At 42.7% G+C, this 22852-nt stretch overlaps 6 protein-coding genes across 6 annotated transcripts; 3 read left to right on the top strand and 3 right to left on the bottom strand.

The window, feature by feature from the left end:
- Positions 1–261: 261 nt before the first annotated feature.
- On the top strand, positions 262–4311 carry dhrs1 (dehydrogenase/reductase (SDR family) member 1). Its single transcript, XM_041949901.1, has 9 exons — positions 262–362; positions 1205–1351; positions 1561–1704; positions 1789–1868; positions 2142–2274; positions 2398–2541; positions 2629–2698; positions 2936–3016; positions 3105–4311. The coding sequence occupies exons 2-9, from the start codon at positions 1208–1210 to the stop codon at positions 3239–3241; spliced, it is 933 nt and encodes a 310-aa protein (XP_041805835.1). The 5' UTR covers positions 262–362; positions 1205–1207; the 3' UTR covers positions 3242–4311.
- Positions 4312–4797: 486 nt separating this feature from the next.
- Positions 4798–9896, top strand: homeza (homeobox and leucine zipper encoding a). Its single transcript, XM_041949900.1, has 3 exons — positions 4798–5211; positions 5988–6079; positions 6468–9896. The coding sequence occupies exon 3, from the start codon at positions 6495–6497 to the stop codon at positions 8487–8489; it is 1995 nt and encodes a 664-aa protein (XP_041805834.1). The 5' UTR covers positions 4798–5211; positions 5988–6079; positions 6468–6494; the 3' UTR covers positions 8490–9896.
- A 332-nt stretch (positions 9897–10228) lies between these two features.
- Positions 10229–12633, bottom strand: LOC121615630 (RING finger protein 212B-like). Its single transcript, XM_041950019.1, has 12 exons — positions 12534–12633; positions 12357–12409; positions 12172–12246; positions 11772–11878; positions 11579–11681; positions 11450–11478; positions 11320–11360; positions 11188–11212; positions 11028–11094; positions 10573–10630; positions 10415–10433; positions 10229–10304 (listed from the first exon to the last, which is right to left on the bottom strand). Exons 1-12 carry the CDS (start codon positions 12631–12633, stop codon positions 10229–10231), a joined length of 753 nt encoding a protein of 250 aa, XP_041805953.1.
- Positions 12634–15090: 2457 nt separating this feature from the next.
- LOC121615366 lies at positions 15091–16913 on the bottom strand. The gene is made up of 9 exons (XM_041949700.1): positions 16847–16913; positions 16596–16762; positions 16415–16518; positions 16215–16303; positions 15954–16134; positions 15757–15862; positions 15554–15639; positions 15236–15327; positions 15091–15155 (listed from the first exon to the last, which is right to left on the bottom strand). The coding sequence occupies exons 1-9, from the start codon at positions 16911–16913 to the stop codon at positions 15091–15093; spliced, it is 957 nt and encodes a 318-aa protein (XP_041805634.1).
- Positions 16914–18185: 1272 nt separating this feature from the next.
- On the bottom strand, positions 18186–20472 carry LOC121614826. The gene is made up of 10 exons (XM_041948913.1): positions 20406–20472; positions 20124–20308; positions 19947–20050; positions 19774–19865; positions 19521–19701; positions 19331–19436; positions 19163–19251; positions 18490–18581; positions 18323–18404; positions 18186–18219 (listed from the first exon to the last, which is right to left on the bottom strand). The coding sequence occupies exons 1-10, from the start codon at positions 20470–20472 to the stop codon at positions 18186–18188; spliced, it is 1032 nt and encodes a 343-aa protein (XP_041804847.1).
- A 760-nt stretch (positions 20473–21232) lies between these two features.
- On the top strand, positions 21233–22823 carry nedd8l (NEDD8 ubiquitin like modifier, like). Its single transcript, XM_041949534.1, has 4 exons — positions 21233–21376; positions 22084–22131; positions 22221–22303; positions 22419–22823. Exons 1-4 carry the CDS (start codon positions 21359–21361, stop codon positions 22498–22500), a joined length of 231 nt encoding a protein of 76 aa, XP_041805468.1. The 5' UTR covers positions 21233–21358; the 3' UTR covers positions 22501–22823.
- The last annotated feature ends 29 nt before the right edge of the window (positions 22824–22852 follow it).

Below are 22852 nucleotides of genomic sequence, written 5' to 3'. Positions count from 1 at the left end.
CTAAGTTATTAAAAATGGCGGCGATTAAAGATCAAGTTAGAAATAAGGTTCAACTATCGTCATCCACTGCGAAACCACAATATTTGGGGTGAGTGTGAGGCGCTCACGTTAGTCTACCGGAATTCAAGCGAAGCAGGAAGTTGCCGCGAGTGAATCCTCAGCAAACCTCCACTCTCTGCGTCGTCTGGTGTGTTCTCGCGATATTACGATAGACATGGTGCCTTGCTCACATTGGTGCAGTTATTGTAGGTCGAGGCGTTATACTGCATGACATCATAACAGCCCCGTGCAGCAGACCTGTCATTGTTGCTACCGATACGCCTCATCGTCGGAGCCAGATCCAGCGCTTTCTGTGGAATGAGGTATTGTTGCTTTCGTTATTGCAACTGGGTGAATTATATTTATTTTAAAGTTCATTTCACAATCCGGCAAAAGAGTCTCGCCCCCGATGAACACGAGCTATAACTGAATCAAGTCATGAAAACGAGTCGTCAGTGTCTCCGAAAAGTCTTTGACTCTTTCTCGTTGAGTCTAGTAACAGTAAAATTGTCGGTCAAATGAAAAAAAAAAAAAGTTGTTAAAAAATAGATGAGATAATATATCGTAAGAACCGCACAAACATGACCTTGTGGCAGGAAAGTTTGTTTTGAGTGAAGATATTTTGTTACATAAGAACATCTTTGTCTCATTCTGTGAGAAACTGAACAGATGTTTCTGTTGGCGTCAAAACATTTACCAAAATCAAAGGCAGACTTTTACTGTGTGGTGTTTGATGCTGTATTCCCCTGCTGTAGCATGTAGCTATGTCCTGTTACAGAGTGAAAATGCCTTTACAATCACGACCTTTGGGCAAAGTTTGCACTCCTTTTCTTTGGTTGTCATTAAACCGATCACTGATAACTTACTGATCACTCTTATTATTAAATCAGCGTCATCTGTCAGCTGCACATACATAATGTTGAGTAACAGTGACTGGACCTTATGTAGTTGTGCAATGGGAAAAACTAAAAAACCCAGTTCAGATGAACTTTGGACAGTGGGTGGAGATGACAGCCTCATTTATGCAACCATGTTGCCCGTTCAGTTTATTATTTCCCATTTTCATTTGACCTCTGATCACATTTAACCAACACAGACTTCTATTCATTTTTCATACTTGTAGTTTACCTGCTGTTGTGTGTGCTGGTGTTTCCTCCCCCTGCAGAAAATGTCCTTGTCTGGCTGGGTGTGTGTGGTGACAGGTGCCTCCAGAGGTATTGGCAGGGGAATAGCTCTGCAGCTGTCTGAGGCCGGAGCCACCGTCTACATCACAGGACGCCAGGAGAAGTCTCTGAAACAAACCGCCGCACAGGTGAACCTCTGAGCGTCACACAGTTACAGTGTTAGGTAGAGTGACAGAACCAATGTTCATTGCCACTTCCTCCCTGCAGTCGATGTGTGGGGCAGGACTCGGAAAACGCTGCACCTGACATGTGGACTGCTCTGTAGTATTGCAGAGGCGGACTTTCTGTCAGGACTTGTGTCTGTGGTTTAAAGCTGACATGTTTGTTCTCAACACAGGTTAAGGAGAGGGGTGGAAACTGTGTGCCGGTTATCTGTGATTCGACAAAAGACAAAGACATTGAGGGGCTGTTTGAGCAGATCAAACGTGAGCAGGATGGCAGGCTGGATATCCTGGTTAACAACGCCTATGCTGGAGTACAGGTAGGTACGCCGCACTGTCATGAAACACTGCTCAGCTTGCACATATAAAAGTAGAATGACTTGTGGGTGATTTGTTCATTCCAGGCCATCTTTGAGAGCATGGGGAGCAAGTTCTGGGAGATTGATCCGTCTATTTGGGATTCCATCAACAACACAGGTCTCAGGTATGTGTTTTCGTGCTTAGTGGTGTCTAATAGGTCAACTGAGTCATCGGCTGCTGCTTAATCATCTTCTCGTGCTTGGTGACAGATGTAATTCAACTTGTTTTTTTTCCTTTGAAGTTAGTTTTCAGGAGGAAGCAGTAGCTCTTTCAGAATACAAAACAAGAAACCGGGACAGTGATGTGAAACACAGCGTGATATGGTTACTGTAGTAACTTTATCAGAGGTATTTTAAACTGATGATTTGACTTATTTCTGTTTTTATTTCTCTGGCAGGGGCCACTATTTCTTCTCAGTTTATGCATCCCGCCTGATGGTGGCTCAAGGTCGGGGTTTGATAGTCACCATTTCATCAATGGGGGGGTTGCGGTACCTCTTCAATGTGCCATATGGTGTCGGAAAAGCCGCAGTAAGTTGTCTTCTCATTAAACCATATGTTGTTAAGGCCCAAATCTCATTAAACGTGAGTGCTCGTGCTGTATAATTAGCTCAGTGTAATCAAAACCTGTTTTGTTTTGTGGTTTGTTTCCAGTGCGACAGACTGGCAGCGGACATGGCTGTTGAGCTGAAAAGCAGGGGAGTGACTTCTGTCAGCTTGTGGCCGGGAGCGGTGCAAACAGAGTTGGTGTCTCAGTTGATTCTTGAGAAAGACACAGTACATGGTGTAAATTGGAAGGTACCCTCTTCCCGAACAGCAACTCCTCACTCTTGTTAGCTCCCTCACTTTTTTTTTTGCTTCATCTCTGGATTTTCTTTTCCTCAGTTTAAAGATGTCTTTGCCAGCGGAGAATCCACAGAACTGAGTGGGAAGTGCATCGTCAACCTGGCGACAGGTGGGATTGTACTGCGTGAGATGGTGTTCACCTCAGATTGTTGAATGGAGTGAAATGCAGAGGCTTTACAGAAGGCAGCACTTGAGTAACTCTGCTCACATATTTGATGTGCACATGCTGTGCATTGCGACATGCTTTCAGAAACTGATTTTATTGCTAAGAATTTGCTGGTTCAACTGATAATGTAGAGTCTTGTTCATTTGCAAACTCAGCATACTTTCTCTCTCTGCCCGACAGATAAAAATCTGATGTCGCTGACTGGAAAAGTACTCATGACCTGTGATCTGGCAAGACGCTATGGGATACAAGATATTGATGGTGAGTTTGTATCAGCCTTTTCTACTGAGGTTTTCTTTTAGATTTGAATCACATAATTCTAACATTTTGTTTGTCTGTTTCTTTCCAGGACGGAGTGTAGCTGACTACACCTCCCTTAAATTCCTCCTGACTCAGGTCCCGTATCTCTCCTGGCTGTCAGCTGTTGTTCCTTCATTCCTCCGCCTGCCACGCTTTATGCTCACCCTGGCAAGCAACCGCTTCTGAGCGCTTCCTTTATCAGTACCCAGGCGGCAGTAACAGACTGTTTAAACTACATGGTCCAAAGTCTCGCTAAACCTGTAGCTGTCATATCGGTGGTTTCAGATGAAGTCCATTACTGATGGCTTAAAGATGACAGAGCAATTAAGACAATGCTGTTTATTGAAGGAGTATTGGTTAAGTTACTCTAATACATCCATTGCTTCTTGAGTACTTAATGAATGCCGTTCTATGAATACTGAGGTAAACAAGGTAACCATGAAGGATGCTCTAGCATGTTTTCTGTATTTAACATTTTGTTTAAAAACACTAAAGTCAGCTGTGGGTGAAGCCACGCCATGTGAAAATGACTTTATTATTACTACATGTGCACTTTCTGAAGCAGTATACAGAATCTAATTATCTACAGAAAAATAGGACACATTTTAGAAACATGATTATTTTTTCGTATTTGTTATATATCTATCCAATGTGTGTATACACACAACACTACCAATGCTTATGTAACAACTGCTTAAATAAAGAAATGCATCTTCATAGATGCAGAATCGCTTCCAGAAAGATTTGTATATACATCTTGTTGATGTCATCCTATTATTTAGCATCAATAATTGATTATAATTGCTACCGCTGACTTTAGTATAGTAAATCACTGCTTTCTAGTTGCAGAACATCAGCTGATATGAGTTCAGCGTATTGCTCGAGGGCACGCAGAAGCGCTGGAACACTTGATCGCACACTTCCATCTTGTTTACAAAACAAAGAGGAATCTAAGAGCTGCCTCAGTATTTATAAGTTGTTGGATCGTATTTGTAAGTCTAAACCTCTCTATGTCAAAATTGTGGTGATATTATTGGAAATCGCCCCCCAGCACAAATTAAAAGGATTTTAATTATTTGGATTTTTACAATCTGTTTATTCACTCAAATTCTCAGTTAGCTGTTCAGTTTATTTTCTGGAAGCGTTATTCATCAACTTGAAGGTTTAAAATGCTATTTCAAAGACTTTACTGTCAGCGAAAAGCATTTTCTTTGTTTAGTTATTTGTTGTCACAAAGGCAGCTGAATTTAAATAAAGCCCACTGGGTCTGAAATGTACAAACCACAATGTGTTCATTTTTTAAATGCAGAATGTCTCTTCGCCCATGCTGCTATAATGGCCACATTTTAAGTAAACACAGTGTCCTCAGTGGGTGGATGCTCTGTGAGTTGGCTCCAGGGGTCCTGGAGGAGGCCATCAGGGAGGTCTGAAAGTGCAGCTCCGGTTATTCACTGCTGTCAGCTGGGACAGCAGGACGTGGATGAATTCAGTGTTCAGATGTAACAGGATGATGATTCCCTTTGCTAATCACATCAGATGTTTGCGGGCCTGGTTGGGGAGGGGTGGAGGGATGGAGGGGTGGGGACTGGTGGGTGGTTGACGTGAAAATGTTTAGCCTACTGCCACGGATTTATTATACAGGCGCCTCCTCCCTCCAATCCACGGCCTGCTCTCCCAGACTGGCACACCCACCCCCGCCGTCACTGTGGGAGAGTCCGTTGGGCCTACTGGGCTTCCTGGTCTTCAGCTCCGCCTCGCCTCGATCTGGCCGGACAGGGAAAACACTTCTCAGTTAAAGAACAAAAGCAACAACGGATGGACGGAAGGCGACGAAGTCACAGCGACTCGGATCCAGACCTGAAGATCGCGGATTGAGAGATTTGAGCCCCGTTCGGCAGCGCTGAGCCGGCGGCTCAACTCCTGCGAAAGGCTACAAACTTGGTCGCCTCGCATCTTTGTATCCCGGCCGTAATCCGTCGAGGTGCCTGATAAATAAGACAAGGGTCAAACAGGCAGACAGACGGCATTGTTTCGCCGGTCTTCGTCTAAACTTCGGCCGTAAAAAGCGGAGTGGAAGAGGAGAAACTCCGGGTTTCTTTTGTTTTCTCTTCGCTCGGGCGGTCCTCGGGGAGAAAGGGCCGTTTAAGGCATTTTCGGTAAGTTTATTTTTGTGTTTCACTCAAGCGTGTCTGACGGCGAAGTGCGCCTGTGCAGTGTGGAGGGTTTTAGTTAGTACGCCATAAAGGGGGGAGACACAGGACCGCTGCTGCTGCTGCTGCTGCAGGCGCACCGAGCAACTTTTCCAGCGTTTTGTTGCACTAAAACAAAGATGCCAGACGTGAGCTGCGAGGGCGCATTGAAGCACGACAGCGAGCAGTTGGGAGGCCACCGCATGATCTCACCCCGGCGGCCTCCGGTGTGTCACCAGTGACTAATAAAGTGATTTCAGAATTGTTTGCTAATGTTTTTGGTACACTTGAAAATTTCTTGCGTGGCTCAACCGACCTAAATCGTCGGCCTTTGCGTAAGCTCCTGAATGCGCAACGTTTCCTCCGCTGTCCCAAATACAGAAATCCTCCTAAGTGAAGAGCACATAGTGAGTTGGAAGACGCTTTCCAATTAGTAGTTACAAGCACCTGATTCGTATAAGCAGGTAATGACTGCCTAATTATGGAAAGAAGTGTCAATAAATGCTGGTTACGAAGTATCTGAATTACACTTCATTGCATTTAGCCCTCTAGCCACCAGACTGACATCTCCATGGTGGTATGTGTTGGCGTAAGACTTGTTGCTCATGAACAAAACTGTGTTTATATTCATTTGGTTTTTCAAATCATTTTTCATCAGCAGTATTTGATGCCGTTTCAGTGTGTGGTGTGCCTCGACTTGAGACTCGAGTGTGACTAATGCACCTCATTTTCGCCGTCCTCAGGTTTCCCTTGTGGTATCTGCCTTTGTGAAGAGGCTACGCTTAACTCTGGGGACTGAGAACTTGGACGTGGAACAAAGCCTGACTCGAAAGGGGTGAGAAAGTAGACTGTGATGGATTTCTCATAGATCCCCGCACTCCCACCCTCTGCGACCAATCCCCCCACTCACACAAAACAAAAGTCAGCCACCACACTTTGGGGGAGGGGGTCCCAGTCTGGACAGAGTATACGACTAGTTTCATTGGGAGTTCAGAATTAGGAGTGCAAAGTAGGGGGGAGGGGAAACAGCTGTCAGATAATTGACTTTGAGAATGGATGAGAACAGAAAGTTCTTAAAACATCAAACATCTCGGCCGTACTCCTCAGAAGCAACTTTCCTTTTCCTTACGGTGGTCCTATCTGTGCCGTGAAAACAGTTTGCCAGTTGTATCCAGAAAAAACAACAACATCAACAACTAAATCAGTTTTTGTTTCTTCTCTAGGTAAAAAGGCCCATTTTGGTATCCCAGATGGCGACCTACAGTGAACATAATGGCAGAAACGGACTACTTGCAAGCATGGAGGAGTCCTTTGAAGGGAAAGTAACAAAGCGGGAATGCGATGGAACGTTTGAACTTAAACGCTCCTCCAAGGATTTGCACCACTCTGCCAGCTCAGCTGAAAGCAACGCAAGTGGTGTGGCTAGTTTCACCACTAACCACAACTCTGTTGTGTGCCTGCCTCTGGTGTCAGAGGGACTTAAATTGGTATGGACGCAGTCAGATCAAACCCGTGAACTTGACACAATCCCAGAGCTGGTCCAAGCCTTTAACTTATTTCCATACCCGTCATCCCATGAGGTTAGCACTCTGGCTCGGGTATGTGCCTTGCCGCTGGACAAAGTTAAGGTATGGTTTATGGTGCAGAGAATTAAATATGGTATCAGCTGGTCCTCAGAGGAGATAGAGGAGACACGGCGGAAGCTGGCAGTGCCTGAGCTTTGTGACGACTCTACTGAAACAAACGAGGAAGCCAAAATGAAGAGCGTGAGCAAAAGTTACGAGGAACTGGTAATTGAGGAGAAGGATAGCGACAAAGTAGAGGGTGCTCTCTCCAGCTTCACCCCCCAGAAGAAGAAACCAAAATGTGAGTCACCAGATTCCTATAAACCAGCCAAACCCACTGCCCCGTGTTTCAGTTCCACCCTCCCGCCTCCTCAGGATTCATACTTCTACCGCTCACCAACGGAGACGCCGGCAAGCACCGCAGCCGATGTCTCCCTTGACCTTTCGGAGTCATCTTCTCGACAGCACCGTCATGGGCGCTACAAAAAGTCTAAAGCTCAGCTTGCTGCCCTCCGGAAGAGCTTTCTGAGAGAGAACTGGCCTGCAGAGGCAGAGCTTAGACGTTTGCAGGAAGAAACTGGGCTGAGCCGTAACGACATTCGGAAATGGTTCAGCGACAGCCGGTACCAGCTTAGAGTTGGCCGAGGAAGCCTGGCAGCAGCCCAGAACTACTCTCAGCACACAGCAGTTGGAGGTAAACATGATCAACCTCTTCCACTTACTACTCAAAAGACTCGTCAAATAAATGGAGTGAAGGGCCCCGAGGGAGCCCGTAGCAATGGGATTAGGAATTCACATTTCTTTCAGGCCTTTTTGTCAAACAGCCTGGAAGCATTTGGGGAAAGGGTCCTTGACACAGAGGGGTATGATGTTATGGAGGAGCTTTCTGGTGATGGGGACAGTTTTAAAGATGAGGAACAAACTGAAGAACAACCCCTGCAACTGACCAAGACCTGCAAGACTGAGCCAGATGTTCCACAGGAACCACCAAGTACATTAAAAACCTCTCCCTACTCTTCCCCTTCTGGCAGCCCACCACTGACTGCCTCGCCCAATAAACTCCTTTCAAAGAGCATCAGCACATCAAAGAAGTTAGCCCACTCAGCCAAAGCCAGTCCTTCACACACTCCCTTGCGCATCTCAGGGGTTTCCTCATCCATATCCCCTGCCCTCACTCCTGCTGGGCGACCAAGAAAGACCAAGGAGCAGTTGGATGTGTTAAAGCAGCACTTTTTGCGCTGCCAGTGGCCCAAGAGTGAAGATTACACTGAACTTGTTAAGCTTACAGGTTTACCTCGTGCAGATGTTATTCAGTGGTTTGGGGACACACGGTATGCTGTTAAAAATGGCCAGCTGCGCTGGGTGAAGGGAGTCCGTGACCAGTTCTTGGCAGAAGTAGCAGCCCAGCAAAGTAGCAGTGGTTTAACTAACGGAAGTAGCTCTGCAACATCTACTCGGGTTGGAGGTGGCCGCAAACGGAAATCTCAAGCAAACGCAGCAAGTGCAGATTCCACTGATATCCAGCCATTAGTAGCATATTACCTTTCAACGGGCTCGCTACATGAAAAAGATCTCGACTCTCTATGCAAGAAATCTAGAATGAGCTACCAGCAGGTGCGAGATTGGTTTGCCTCTCAGGACATTGGGGAGACTGACCAAGAACTTATTGTTACTGATTAAGACACTGGAACCAGACTTAGAAAACATTAATAAAAAGTTGGTGGAGTGTGATCCTCACATCCTTTCCACCAACAAGCGTAGTTATTACTTTGGTTTAAATTGCTTTAATTAGGCAGGTTTGTCACTTCCAGTCTTCCCAGTACAAGCCCGAAATGAGGTTTGTTTTTTTATATATGCTGCATTTCCAGCTTATCCTAATATATTTGGACTTGGATTATAATTGTGCTGCCCGTGTTGCTGTAAATAGGACAGTAACTTGTACACTGGTTTGCTATGTTTTTGAGCTACTATTTTTGTTTAGACATCATGACTACAGATTTATGCTATTGTAGCAGTATAATTTAAACTGGTTGTTCTTTTGGTACCTGACTATAGCAGATGAGTAACTGCTCCAGAAAAATGTCTACGTTAATGAGTTTGTTGACTGATCACTGTGTGTAATCATTCCTTTACAGCCAATAATTCCTTGTCATGAAAAGCACACTGGACATGTACACTTTAAATTGACATCTTGCACTTTGGTTTTAGAGCCTGCTGCCATTATGTTCATTAAATCCAATTCTTTCACGAATGATGAGTTCCTAACTTAACAGTGTCATTCTTGATCCATTAACACTGAAGTCAGTGCTCATGCCTTTTGAAAAAAAGCATGATGCATCTAATTGTATTACTGTCTACAGCACATTTCAGAAACTCATTTCCCAATTCTCTTCTTGAGGCTCTGCTGTAATACTGGGTTTACTATTTGAATGCTTTGCTTGTCATTTGCATTTAACTGCACCTTTTTTAATATAGTAAAGGCTAACAGTACTGAGAAACCAGCAATCACATCATACAGACGTCAGAATTTCCTATTTCAGTTTTGATTTGCCCTTATTCAGTCAGTATTTTTACCTCTCTTTTGTCTTAATAGGATTAGGGTGTGACTTGATGGTTTGTAATATAAACAAACTGGATAAGATAACATGTACTTCATAAGTAGCAAAGGGTTTGAATCCAAAGAAAAAAAAATACAGTTCTGTCAAATCAAATTATGAATCATAGCACAAACCTTATACATTCAGGTAATCAGTTCATAAAAACTCCATACTGTGTAGTATTTCTTAGTTTACCTACAGGGATGATGTGGGCTTTAAATGGAGTCGAAGTTTAGTTCATTAGAAAAGTTTAGATGACCAGAATGTTGGTAACGCAGTGTGCATCACTGTATTTTGTCATTCTATTAGTAATGGAAAGTTAATGCAAGTGTCATGCTGTGAGGAAATGTCAATAACACTTGGTGTCTTCCTTTGCAGATGTTTCAATGTATTTTTTTCCTGTTCCCACTGGCACAATTGTCACTGGAAACCAGTAAAGGATTTGCCTTTATAATCGTGTGCAAGCAATGTTTCTTGTGTGAAGTAATGACTCCAACTGCTTCTGACTGATCAAACATAAATTCTGTGTTGTGAGCAGAAAGCAAGTGGCTGTGTAATTAATGTGCAGAAATCATTCTAATATTAATTACTGCCACATATTGTACTGCCAGAAACAATAGATGAATCAACCAATGACCAATAAGCTAAAGTAGCAGGTTACTTCCTAAACAGAGAAACCACATGGTACAACATTAACAGTTATTAAGTGCCTGCACTCAGCAATGTACAAGACATTCATTTATTACAAATTTGTATCTCCAACAAAGACGTGACGGTCTTAATGAACTTAACTGACAAAAATGTCCCTGGGGGGCCATTTCATTAACGCCTGGGCGACTGTATTGATAGTCCACTCATAAACTGGAACTGGAAAACATTAGGAGTCTGACGACGAGTTCTGAGGATGACAGAAATGGACTTAATAGTAACATGAGAAAAGCTTCCCATCAGAAAATTTAGAATTGTGACACAATGTGTTGGCAGAAGTTATTTGAAAGCATTTCTTACCTTGTAGGAGTCGGTGTTCCTTTTTAAAACAGAGGTGAAAGGATTTTGATTAATAATAGAATACACTTCACTTCTGAGCTGATTTAGTATAGTGTCGTGTCGTTTTATTCACAGAAACTATGGCAGAGCTACAAAAACATGTTTGCAAACACACTTACTGTGTAGGTGTTCATGAAGAGAACTATGGCTAGAAATGGGGGTAGCTGATCCAGGAGTCTGACAAAAGCAGAAACACGTCAGTGTTTATGCAACAAAAGTTAAACCAAATATCTGAAACACTTTATAAGAAGTCCACAATTACATATTTAATGAATACTAATGTGAGCCTGTTCTATAAATGTGTATTTTGTACTGAGCATGTAAATCTAAACTAAAGGTCCACTTGCTAGCTTCTTCTCATTAAGAACAGAACAGAAGAAACTCCATCCACTGAGCCAGTCAGTGAAGTGAATTCTCTTGGAAAGTTGCAGGAAAAGCTATTTACAGTAGTTAACCTCGAGTTAAGATGTTTGTGTTGTCAAATTAATGGAAAATACCGCTTCTGTCATCATCACATTCATTTAGAGTAGGCTCTCAAACTATTACATGGACCCAATCTAACTCAAAAACTTACTGTGAGGGAGGATAGACTGGGACCTCTGTCTCTGGCCCACCGCTGCACCTCTGCTGAGCCAAAGTGACTAAGACAACATGGTTTAAACTAGCAAAATATTTTGGAAACTTTTTATAAAGGATAAAGAATGAAATCCAGTTGATCATGCTACAACACATACCTCGTGGGTCTTGAACGGGGGGTAACTGGTAAAGGAAAACACGCTCATCAACTTGAATGAAAAAATCTGAAATGAGCCATCACCACTTAAAAACATGAACTGCAACAGCTCAGTTTAAGTCATTGGGTTTACCTGGGGAGGCGACGGCCACAGGGAGGGACATCCTTTGAGTGCTGTATATGTGATTAAAAAGGTATGACTCAATTGTTTTAAAAACCTTTGTTCTGGTTTGTTATTAATCATGACTGAAAACTGGTTTTACCCATCTATTTGAAAATGTCCTGGAGAAACCTGTGGCAGAAAGTGAGCAGACTAAATTAGGTATTGAACATGAACACTGGTTTATTTGTCAACATAAAGCTTTTCTCTATTAGACTTTTGAAACACCTACTCTCCTCTGAGAAAGTGGCTTTCTCAAATCAGCAGTCTCTCTTTTCAGCTCTGAAAGCTGCTTTTTTAAGTCAGCGTTCTCTCTCCTCAGCTCGGACAGTTGCCTTGTGATAACAGACAAGGGAAGAATAGCGTTGCAATCAGGGATTTTACTTACACAGCCACAGAGGAACAATAACAGATATAACAATCACCTGTAACCCTGCTCAGAGACTTCCTTCACACGCCTTTCCAGTTCAATAGACTTATGCCTGAAGTGCGCCGTGACTCTCTCCATCTGTGTCTGCTGAAAAAGGGCAATCTGTGGAGCATGAACATCTCACAATAAAATATTCTTCTTGTGAAAATAAAACATGTAAATCAATTCTGGCTTTGGGATTGTGGCTCAGTGATTCCCAAATGATCTTAGAGTAATCCTACAGTGATGCTTTTAATCTTGTCAAATATCACTCTAACTGAAGCAACTTCTTGTTGAATGACTCACTGACCGGTTATTAATTGAGTGACTGCTCTGGCATTTAACATCCCAGGAAAGCAATTAAAAAGGGAAGCAACAAGGGAGCTTGGGGTGAATGCAGCACAGAGGAGACAGACCTGTGAAATGTTCTCCAGCCGTGATTGGATGAGCTTCACAGGGTCCTTGAAAAACACCTTTTCCTGTGGCTTCATCTGAAATAGAACATCTGTGTAAATTAAATAACTTGGCTATGTAAAACAAGGCCATTCTTTGTTTATGGCATCAGAGAGTAACCTGCAGTAAAAATGTCAAACTCACCAACCTCATCTGTGATGGGCAGATAACTGCAATGGGTCCCACACACGCTGCACTGCTCTGTGGGAAAGGACATAATCACAAGATGCATACGAGACAAGAGCCATGATATGCAATGCTTATAGCTGAAAAGTAGAAGCAAATTGACTTAAGGTGCAGAGCAGACACTATAGAACTGCCTCACGAGATTTAATGCATGCTTCGCAGCAGATGTGGCCACAGCTGGACACAGCAAACTTCGACCCCCTCCTTGTGAAGCACTGATTACAATGGAACCAGTCCATTTTTACGCCTGTGGCTTTCCTTCTCTGCAAACAAGATTACAATACACAGATGTGATTCTGTAACATTCAATATTACTGTATATGACCATAAGTATGTGGACACCTCTGGTCACATACTTTTGTGTGCTTTTAGTGTTGTTTTTTTTTTTCATGGTTTTGGATTGGCCTCTTAGAACATATTATGGAAAATCTTAATATTGCATCATACAATAACCTTTTAGACAATTGCGTGCTTCCAATTTGACAAAGGCCCTTTCCAGTTTCAACATGACAATAAAGAAATTATTTTGCCAGTTTAGTGTGGAGGAACCAGGCTGGCCAGTACAAAGACCTGGCCTCAACACCATTAGAATGAAGTGGAAATGAACTGGTGGCAAGCCATATCTTATCACCCAGCATCAATGCCCCATGTCACAAACGCTCTTCAGACTACCAGGGAGCAAATACCTGCAGCTGGGCTTGAAAATCCTGTGAAAGGCTGGCCCAGACTTATCGCGGCATATTAATTATTATTATTATTGTAGTGTACCAGTATGCAGATACATTTTAATGTTAAGCTTGTATGACACTTTTTTTTGCCCATAAGATACACAATGTAAATTCGTCACATTCACACAAAGTCGTTTTTCAACCACGCACACACATACACAACAGTGCAGTGAGGTACAGCAGTCTATAGAGAAGCCGAAGCTACTCATCCACAATGCTAACAGCTTTTAGTGCTGGCTATAAACGTGTTTGCTAGCTAGCTAGCTTAAATTGTGGAAAATGCACTTATTCCCAAAGGCTGAGAATATAAAAAAGGCTTAGAGGGTAAGAAGGGCTTAAAATTTTAATAGCATGTTGGTTAGAAAATATGTTTTCTCATTGTTGTTATCCTTCCAACATTACCTGCCGCCTTGCTCAAAAGTCCTGCTAGTTGAAGTTTTATCCTCCCGACGGGAGTTAATTCACTCGGCTCGGCTCGGCAGTCCCGCCTCCGCGCGGGTCCCGCTCTCTTCTGATTTGCAGAGTAACGTACGTGGTAGTGACGTTAGGACGTGAACGATGGGAGCCGACTCCCGGCCGAGAGCCGTTTTTTTTGTTGTAGATGCGTTTTCACCGCACATGCGCGCTCAAGGCAATTAACGTTGTATGAATGTGTATGTGCGTGCGGCCAATCACTTGTAATGGCAAAATAGTATTTTTACAAGTTGTTTTCCTATTTGTTAAAAAATGTTCTCAAGTGAAATGTTTCACAGATGGTTGTTAGATTTGCACTCAAATCTGTTGTGCACAAAATACTATTTTGTTGTGGCAATAAAAAGTTTAATATTAAGTGTTGCTTGAATTGCATTGAACCAAGGCAACTTTATTTCCAAATATTTCATACAGAGAGTAAATTCAAAGTAGTAGATTCACTGGCAAAGCTGAGGGACATCTTGTGTAATGTTTATATAAATATTGACATTGGGTCTGGCACTAGGAATAATTTAGCACTGCTAAATCTAGTCTACACACACAAATAATTAAACTGTTGGTGCAATCTATGCCATCCACCATTCCTCTTCAAAGATGGATAACATGATTAAAATATGATCTTGATCTGTATAGAACAGGAGGTCATTGACTGATTTAACAGGTCTTTGAACGCCTGCCATCTTACTTGGACTGGTCTAAAACAAACACCACCAAGGACACTTGTTGCACAACATCATGTCATGACCTGCACATGAAGCCAAGATCAAGATATATTCACCTTATGGCTAAATATAGTGGAGTATTCCCTCCCCCTCCATTAGCCGGCTGATGTGCCCTTGAGCAAGGCACTTAACCCCCCCCCCAATATGCTCCCCGGGCATATGATTGCAGCCCACTGCTCCTGTGTGTGCTTCACTGCATGTTGCATGTGTGTGTGTTTCTTCAAACAGAGATGGGTGAAATGCAGAGAATAATTTCCCAGTCTTGGGATCAATAAAATAAAAATTTAGTCACAGCACATTTATGCTGGTATGGGGTGATGAACTGCACTACATACACAGGATCTGGCATTTTAGAATGTAAACATGTAGGACCTGATGGTGCAATGAACATGAAGGTCAGCATTGAATCGTGCATTTAGACAAGCCAGTCAATGCATGTTTCTTCATTGATTTGAGTAAAAGCAAGCTTTTCTCATGTTTCTTAGCAAAAACACTGAGTTCACCCCTTTAAGATCATTACACTCAAATCAAGTCAAATATTTGAGAGCATTCAAGTGGTTTGGATACATCTTTAATGGCCACATTACCATCTGAAATGTAAAGAGACAGGCAGTAAGCTTTAAGAAGCTTTAGAAACCAAGAATAAAACCCCAATTCAGATTGAAAGAACCAGTCTGTAAAGATGGATCCGTTCCTTTTGAGAGAAAGGAAAAGTTTAGTAGTTGACAAATATAATAGTGCAATTCAAACATAACATGCCTACCTTGATGGTACTTCAGGAATTCACATCAGTGATGGTAAGTGGCCCCAGGACTGCATTTTGTACCATTCCATGCTTCCCTGTTTATATTAAAGAAGAAAAAAAAGTTTTAGGACAGTCCCATGACAGCAGTTTAATACATCAGAAGTTGTACAAATACCTGATTCTACACTCCTCATCTTCCTGGACTTGCAGCTGGATTCACAGCAGTCACACAGATTGCTATAAGCAGAGTCATCCAGCAGCTCCCACCTGAGTTATGAAGACCAGAATAGGAGTGTAACCGTACCTTCTCAGATCTCCATCAACTTCAGCTGTTGCATGATAAGGTCTGAATACAGAATCCAACATGATGCAAATGATTAAAACTGAGTGTTTAGTGTAGAACACTTAACTGTCCCATCTGACCAGCTCATTGGGAAAAACTATCCAAATCAAAATCTGATATACTGCCATTTATAAAAAGTGACATTTTTACCCATGCTGTTGGTCGTAGTGGCAGGCCTTGTGGGCATGGTCAAGACCAATAGGATCCCAAGCCACAAGTTTACAGTGGATAAACACCTGTTGATTAGGAGAAGTGAGGGTGCATGGCATAAAGTCTTCAGTGCAGATGTTTCCACAATAAAGCCCTGCAGTTAAAAACGAGCATGCAGCATTTACAGAATGAGGCTCACGTACCTCTTCTCCAAGAGCAAACCTAAAGGCTTGAAGGGACAGCAGGATCTCAGATGATTTTGACCTTGGTTCGAATTTTGAGCGTGATATCTTACTGTCCACAAGACATCTGTATGGTTGAAGAACACACATTTTACTTCCAGTCTCTGGAAAAGGAAAGCTCAGGAAGTCAGTCCTTATTGCCAGTGTAACAAGGGTACCCCTTATTGGCGATTATCGGGTATATGCTGCTCTCAGGCTGCAGCTCTGGTGTGGTGGCTGCAACACATTCCTCAAGAAGCAGCAGCAAGGGCTGATGGGTCTTCTGCGCCACACTCGCCATGATAGGGATAAAGGAGCCCAGAGGGAAACTAGTTGATTCAGCAGGGCCTGAGAAGTCACCTGTAGGGGGTAAATGAAGATGAGTTATAGGTATCACTGAGAATTCAGCTAGTTCCAGTGAGGTCATGTTTTACACTCACCATTCATAAGTCCAATGTGGAACACTAGATCTCCTTGACCGTACGTATTAAACACTGGGTCATAAATCAAAGGGTACCAGTCTTTGGGCCTGCATACGATGAAGCAGATTGAGTACAGCAACAGCTGCCAAGGGCACATGCATGCGTAGAACTCAAGTTTGCTCACTTGTACTTAACAGCTATTGTTGACATACACCTACCTCTCATATGCACAGACAACTGGGTGAGTGAAGGGGGGGATGTGAGAACCGGGAGAGGAACTATAGGTTAGATCATTGGTGTACATCAGATGATCTCCAGTAACCTACGAGAGAGACAAATGGCTGTTAAGCTGCAGAAAACAGTTGACTCACAGCCTGCAGGTAGAAGTGTGCGACTCACCGTTCTCCTGAAGTTACAATCATCCAGATCCACGCTGAAAACAGCCTCCCTGGCCGAGAGGCTGGTGGGGAAACAGTTACCCAGACGGAGGAGTGAGGTGTCGGCCTGGGATCTGCTCTCCGTCCACACCAGCGTCACAAAATCAGGCTTGCAGTCCAGTCTCATGTCTGTAAGGAGCACAATACAACTCAAGTTTCAAAGTTTCTACTCATCAGTTTTCAGCTAAAGATGACGTAACGCTGCAATATCACCTGCATATACCGACACGGCAGCTGCCAGGCTCAACAGCAGTGCACCTTGCCAAAAGAAAGCCATCATGACTCAACAGTTGCCACTGACCCTGTGAGTTGTTTTATTCCTGACTGGCAGACATCCATCAAGAAAACCTCTTTCACCTGGTGCGTGTCAACAATCTCAGGTGCAGCGGCCATCAACCTAATTATAATAAGCACAGAGAGCAACTAATCATGTCACACGTCGGACCCATTTCATTTTGATATGGTGTAGCTGGATCAGCGGCACGAAAAGACACATCTTATACATTTAAATATGTGCGTTTGTCATATCATTTATGTTATAGTATATAAGAAACCCACAGATATGCAAGGACAGGAAGCAAAACCGTTTTTCTTTACTACTATCCTTGCAACCATGCTGCAGGTAGTAAATACAGGTTAAGTTGCAAATACTGAGAGATCTAGAGTATCCACACAGAGAGAGTCATCCTTCTATGTAAACACTTGCCCTTTCTCCATTGATTTTAAACTCAGGAATACTCCATGGTACATTCAACCGCAGACTTTAGAGGCCCAATTTTTATTCCACATAAGAAATCACAGAAAGAAACTGACAATACAGAGATGTGCTGTTTTGATGTGCTGCCTCAGTGTATGATCAGTAAGATCAGAATTCAAGGACTTAAGTTATGATTTGCAGCTTGAGCTTGAACAGGGAGGTGTTCATTACAGAAAAAATGGCTGTGTCCTCTAAATCACATGACCCACAAAGATGGCTCTGAGGACCTGAAGGCCACATTACAACTGATCGTCTGAGGAGACATAATTCAGATGGTCCTTTAACTGTAAGTTTATTGCGAGTCAGTTGCCTTGAAATAGCCAGCAAAGTGTAAATACTAGTGATAAACCAGGACAGGTTATGGGTTTATAAGCTGTGACAACAAGCAATCGTGCAGCAGGTTACAGCTCAGACTGAGACATGTGCAACTATAAGGCTTTAATATAAAGTCTGGATATTTGTATTTTCTTTGTTTATTCCCTCGAGTTGTGATGACTTCATTGAGAACTAAAGACGAAAAGCAGCAGCTATCAAGTGCTACTGATGGCGTTCTGTGCCAGGATAAGCAGGATGAAGACACTGCTACCAGATGCAATAAAAACAGTAAAATCTCAATGGAGTTTACAGGTTTATTTGTACAGAGGGTTTCAGATGGATGCATTATGTTGGCAATTACCACCACAGCTTCAACTGAATCTGCAAACAATTTAAGCTGAGATCTTGTAAAGCTGATGTCCCAACATCTTGTAAGTCAGGAGGCTGAGTCCATCTGCTACTGACCCGACTTATGCACAGTCATACAGCCTCCATCAGCTCAGACTGGGCTGTCCTGTGAAGAAAACGTTGAGAACTTTAAATCTTTGTCCAGTGTTTAAAACAACCCTTCATGGCTTATCATTACACATGAGTCAGCTGCAGTAACAGACACCTGCGGTATGCCGTGAGCCTTCGACTCAGACGGGTCCACGATGATCAGGGGTCCCAACACAGAATTGTGACTAAAGCCGTGGGATTCTGATAAAAGGGGAAAAATAAAAATTAGAAGGACTTAGAAGGAAAAAGCACAAAGTAAAAAACAGCCAAGCTTGTAGAGAGATACCCAAGTCGACTCCTCTTTTGGAGCGAGACTTGCAGGTTGATTCACAGCAGCTACAGATGGAGCTCCGAGAGGGGTCGTCGAGTAGTTCCCATCTAAGAAAGGAGCAATGGTGTGTGTCATATCAGCATGGTGTTAATAAAGTACCGATTATATACAGAAAAAAAAGCATAAGGGCATGATTTTCTGCTATTTAAAAAACCCATATTCACACATTCAAGTAAAAATACAGTTGAAGTTTATATTCTGATGTTTTAAACTCACTCAGGTCATTTTGAGTTAAGATGGTGTTTAAGAAACTCTTTTGTAAACAGTTATCAAGCTGTCAGATTAATGTGAAGTAAAATAATATTTGAAATGTAGTGCAGTCAAATTAAACAAGTTGTTGAAGTTTTACATAAGCGCACAGGAAACCAATACCAATTGTGTCTTTGTTTGGAGCTACAGCTGTGAGGAAATTAGCTTAGTTGAGTGTCAAGACTGGAAGCTAGCCTGGCTTTCCCCCAAGTTCAAAAATAAAAATATGCCACTACCAGCAGCCAGCAGCCAGGAGCCAGGAGCAGTCACCAAGAAAGTTACAACATGCAACATCCTGTGAAAAACGAGCCAGCTGCCTCCTGGCTCACGCTTCATGCTTCCAACAACTCTCCAAAATGTTCCCTTAATCCAGGATTACCTCCCATTTTCCTTTACATAATGGCAGGCTTTCTTGCTTTCATCAAAAACTTCAGGATCCCATGCAACCAGTTTACAGTGAATGTACACCTGAGGAGGACAAAACTAAGTCAAAATGTGTTACAAAAGAAAAAAAAATCTTTATAGCAGCTGCCATTCAGCCTCTCACCTCCTCTCCAAGATCAAACTTGAAGGACTGAAGGTAAAGGATGACAGCAGACGAGTGGTACCGGGGAAGGAACACAGAGTTTCCTCTCATGCTCTCCAAAAGACACCTGAAGAAATTTAAATCTCAGATTCGCACGAAGATTTTATTCTGAAACAGCCATTGGAAAAACTAACCAGTGTCTGATCCCCACCCCTTATTGCTGATGATGGGGTAAACTTGGTTGCCGGGCTGCAGCTCTGGCGTAGTGGCTGCCACACAGTGCTCCATGAGCAGCAGCAAGGGTTGATGGGACTTCTGCTCCACTGCCGCCCATATCGGCATGAACGAGCCAAGGGGGACGACATTTGTCCTCGCCACACCTGTTAATTGCTCTGTGGGGAAAGCGTAATGGCTTAAACCGTGCCCTTAAGTATCCACATGTTGTATTTGAGGTGAAAACTCACCATTGAGGAGCGCCATGTGGAAGACCAGCCCGCCTCGACCTTCAGAAACACCCGATCCAGGGTTCAGGAAAGGGGGAACCCACCCTTCAGGTCTGGAACCGAACAGGAACAGTTCTCAGCTCATGTTTCAGCTTTAAAGTGGAGTGTCATTTTTTAAAAAAAAGATACTCTACCTTTTATAAACACACTCTATAGGATGCACAAAGGCCGCTGGTTTGGACTTTGCATGCGGCCTGTAAGTCAGTTCATTTTGATACAGCAGACGTTTTCCTTTCATCTGTCGAAAAACAGGTTATTGGAGAACTGGAGAAGCTCAAAGGTATTTCAGGTAAATACAACATTTACATTACCAGTCTTTTAAATTTGCAGTCAGCAAATTGGTAGTTGAAGTGTGCTTCCCCCTCTCCGGTGGGTAGAACATCCAACTGAGACGGCATGCAGCTTCCAAGGAAAAAGCGAGCTGCATGCGGCACCAACTCGGCACTGATCCTCCATGTGATTTTTACCGAGTCCTTTGCACAGACTACTTTGATATCTGCAAGCAAATTCTCATGAGACCACTTGCTGTATACGAAGCACTTTCAAAATGTGTGTAAGGTTAACACAGATGTACAAGGACATGCAAAGAATACCTGCATTAGCGATAGCCGTTGCAAACGCAGCCAAGATTATCACACCAAGGTAGAGATGAGTCACCATGACTGAATGATCCAGAGCACACTGGAACTGACACAATTTGTAGACTTCCTGCCAAATTAGCTGAATGATCAACATGTGTGTGGGAGCAGCACATTTGGTGCATTTCTACCTAAGATGGGGTGTTTTTGCGCCTTCTCACCGTTTCATATGTGTTATACGGTGTTCATTTTGACAAATTCCACATGCAGGGGTGGAACATTACAACATTTAGTGAAGCGCTACACTCAAGTAGTTTTTAATGTATTTGTGCTTTCATTTTATTTTTTCATACAAATTAAGATACTCAGAAGTAAATATATTGCGTTTACTCTGCTGCATTTATTTGACAGCTCATTACTTCGCAGATTATTTTACATTCAAAACCTGATCAGTTTATGAAGCAATCCAGTCATTCAAATTAAACTACTCAACAGTAAGTAATATCTAAAAGTAGCTCCACCATTACCAGTTGCATTACATGACAACATTAAAATGCTTAAATGTTACCGCATCAGTAAAAATGATCAAATGATATAGCAGCACTGTGAAAATGTACTTTTAATTTGCTGCTAATACTTGAATTATTTTACGTGAGTGAATTTTTAATTTTACTTACTGGAGTATTTTTTACAGCGTGATATTGCTACTATTTCTCATATGACGGGTATAAAGAGTTTTGTGCACATGAACGCTGCTCTGAGCTTAAAAATAGACGATTTGTACTTTATCCAAGCGGAACCACTTTTCTGTGTGGCCTGACGCCATCATGTCCGGAGCGTTTAGCAGTGTACGCAGGAAGTTAATTCAAGTCAGCCGAACAAGTAGGCTGTAATACGTTAATATATCGAGCGTTTTGGTCTGTAAACGGTTCATATCGTTTAAAATTGCAGTATATTGTTTATTCAACATGCTGATCAAAGTAAAGGTAAGACCAGTGTTTTTACTTCTCTTCCACTTCTCCGCCGGCTCATAGCTGCTGTTGTTGGTTAGCCTGCTAACATCACTGACCGGTTCGCTAATTTATTTCTGGGCCAAAGAGCAGTAATTTATCCTGTTATGATGTCCATAAAGCTCACTCTGCGTGAAAAAAAGCTTTCATTTATTTTTATCTTTTTTGGCTCAATATTAAATTGAGCTGTTAATTAGCCATGTACATGCTGCTCTTTGGGTAATACTCTTCGCCGGTCAGTAGCTGTTTTTTTGATAGCTTGCTAACTTAAATGCAAACTCCAAAGCAGGTTAGCCAATTCCTTCTCCGATGTTACAGTAAAATATGTGACCCTTGAGATTCCGTGACGCAAGAGGATAACCCACAAGGTGGGTCAGTGTCCTACAGAGAGCACCACTTTACTCTAGTTTCCGCTGTTACTGGGGCTGGAGAGTTTAACTTAATAGCTGAAAATAATGGATCACTTATTTGGGACGATTATTAGGCAGAAATGGCACAAATCCTCTGCGTCCAGTTTCTCCAGTGTGTAGATTTACAGCTGTTGTTTGTCCTATATCCGTGTAAACTGAATATCTTTACGTTTGCAGTGTTTGTGCCTTGTGTTGATTGAAAAGTCCTGTTGCAGACCGTGTGTATCATTTCTGAAAACAAAGCTGACATTGATTTTGTTAACTTTGTTTCAGACTCTCACTGGAAAAGAAATCGAGATCGACATTGAGCCCACAGATAAGGTGAAATATAATTGTTCCTATAAGACATGAAACACTAGCCCATATACTCTCAACGTGCTTTATCATGTCTTGTTTTTGTGTAAATAAAGGTGGAGAGAATTAAAGAAAGGGTGGAAGAGAAGGAAGGGATCCCCCCACAGCAACAGAGACTGATCTACAGTGGAAAACAGATGTGAGCTCCTCCATCATGAACAATGTTACTCTGTAGTAGCTGCCAGATGCTCTTATTTCTCCACAAGCCTGCTTGAAACCATCTCATGCTCTCTCCTGTCTTCCTTTGCTCTCAGGAATGATGAGAAGACAGCTGCAGACTATAAGATCCAGGGAGGCTCAGTGCTCCATCTTGTGTTGGCGCTAAGAGGCGGATAAAAGCTCCACAGGCCCTGCACGCATCTCCATGTATGAGTCGCTGTTCTGATGGGGCCAACTGAGTGCCAACGCTTTAGGTCTCTGTCACAGTTTAATCATGTTACAGCACAGAAATCTGAAATCCCCCGTTCTCGGGTCGACGCAAACAAACAAAAAAAAAGAACCAACAGGAAAAAAAGGACATTTTCCTTTGTAGATGTTTTTTGTAAACCCACATTGGCTTTGAGTTTGACCAGGCACCCGTACCTTACTGAAGACAGTTTGAGGACACAGTGGTCTATTTGCTTGTGAATAAATGCTGAAATTGATGTAAGTGTTGTCCTTTAACACACACACACACCACAACAAGTCA

Source organism: Chelmon rostratus, chromosome 12 (genome assembly GCF_017976325.1).
Source record: "Chelmon rostratus isolate fCheRos1 chromosome 12, fCheRos1.pri, whole genome shotgun sequence".
Classification (NCBI taxonomy): domain Eukaryota; kingdom Metazoa; phylum Chordata; class Actinopteri; order Chaetodontiformes; family Chaetodontidae; genus Chelmon; species Chelmon rostratus.
The sequence above is the reverse complement of the archived record's forward strand: the minus strand, read 5'-3'. Positions and strand labels throughout refer to the sequence as shown.

What these genes read in the sequence shown, in the direction of transcription:
- LOC121615630 (XM_041950019.1), bottom strand. Translation starts at nt 12,633, where the DNA reads ATGGACTGGTTCCATTGTAATCAGTGCTTCACAAGGAGGGGGTCGAAG. An exon ending in GGACATTTTCAAATAGATGG is followed by an intron (nt 11,361 to 11,449) that starts GTAAAACCAGTT and finishes TCACATATACAG; the next exon opens with CACTCAAAGGATGTCCCTCC. An exon ending in CCAGTCTATCCTCCCTCACA is followed by an intron (nt 10,631 to 11,027) that starts GTAAGTTTTTGA and finishes TGCTTTTGTCAG; the next exon opens with ACTCCTGGATCAGCTACCCC.
- dhrs1 (XM_041949901.1), top strand. Translation starts at nt 1,208, where the DNA reads ATGTCCTTGTCTGGCTGGGTGTGTGTGGTGACAGGTGCCTCCAGAGGT. An exon ending in ATGGTGTCGGAAAAGCCGCA is followed by an intron (nt 2,275 to 2,397) that starts GTAAGTTGTCTT and finishes GTTTGTTTCCAG; the next exon opens with TGCGACAGACTGGCAGCGGA. An exon ending in TGGGATACAAGATATTGATG is followed by an intron (nt 3,017 to 3,104) that starts GTGAGTTTGTAT and finishes GTTTCTTTCCAG; the next exon opens with GACGGAGTGTAGCTGACTAC.
- nedd8l (XM_041949534.1), top strand. An exon ending in ACATTGAGCCCACAGATAAG is followed by an intron (nt 22,132 to 22,220) that starts GTGAAATATAAT and finishes GTGTAAATAAAG; the next exon opens with GTGGAGAGAATTAAAGAAAG. An exon ending in ATCTACAGTGGAAAACAGAT is followed by an intron (nt 22,304 to 22,418) that starts GTGAGCTCCTCC and finishes CTTTGCTCTCAG; the next exon opens with GAATGATGAGAAGACAGCTG.
- LOC121615366 (XM_041949700.1), bottom strand. Translation starts at nt 16,913, where the DNA reads ATGATGGCTTTCTTTTGGCAAGGTGCACTGCTGTTGAGCCTGGCAGCT. An exon ending in ATTGTAACTTCAGGAGAACG is followed by an intron (nt 16,519 to 16,595) that starts GTGAGTCGCACA and finishes TCTCTCTCGTAG; the next exon opens with GTTACTGGAGATCATCTGAT. An exon ending in CACTACGACCAACAGCATGG is followed by an intron (nt 15,328 to 15,553) that starts GTAAAAATGTCA and finishes TTCATAACTCAG; the next exon opens with GTGGGAGCTGCTGGATGACT.
- LOC121614826 (XM_041948913.1), bottom strand. Translation starts at nt 20,472, where the DNA reads ATGGTGACTCATCTCTACCTTGGTGTGATAATCTTGGCTGCGTTTGCA. An exon ending in CAAAAGAGGAGTCGACTTGG is followed by an intron (nt 18,405 to 18,489) that starts GTATCTCTCTAC and finishes CCCTTTTATCAG; the next exon opens with AATCCCACGGCTTTAGTCAC. An exon ending in TCGAAGGCTCACGGCATACC is followed by an intron (nt 18,220 to 18,322) that starts GCAGGTGTCTGT and finishes TTTTCTTCACAG; the next exon opens with GACAGCCCAGTCTGAGCTGA.
- homeza (XM_041949900.1), top strand. Translation starts at nt 6,495, where the DNA reads ATGGCGACCTACAGTGAACATAATGGCAGAAACGGACTACTTGCAAGC.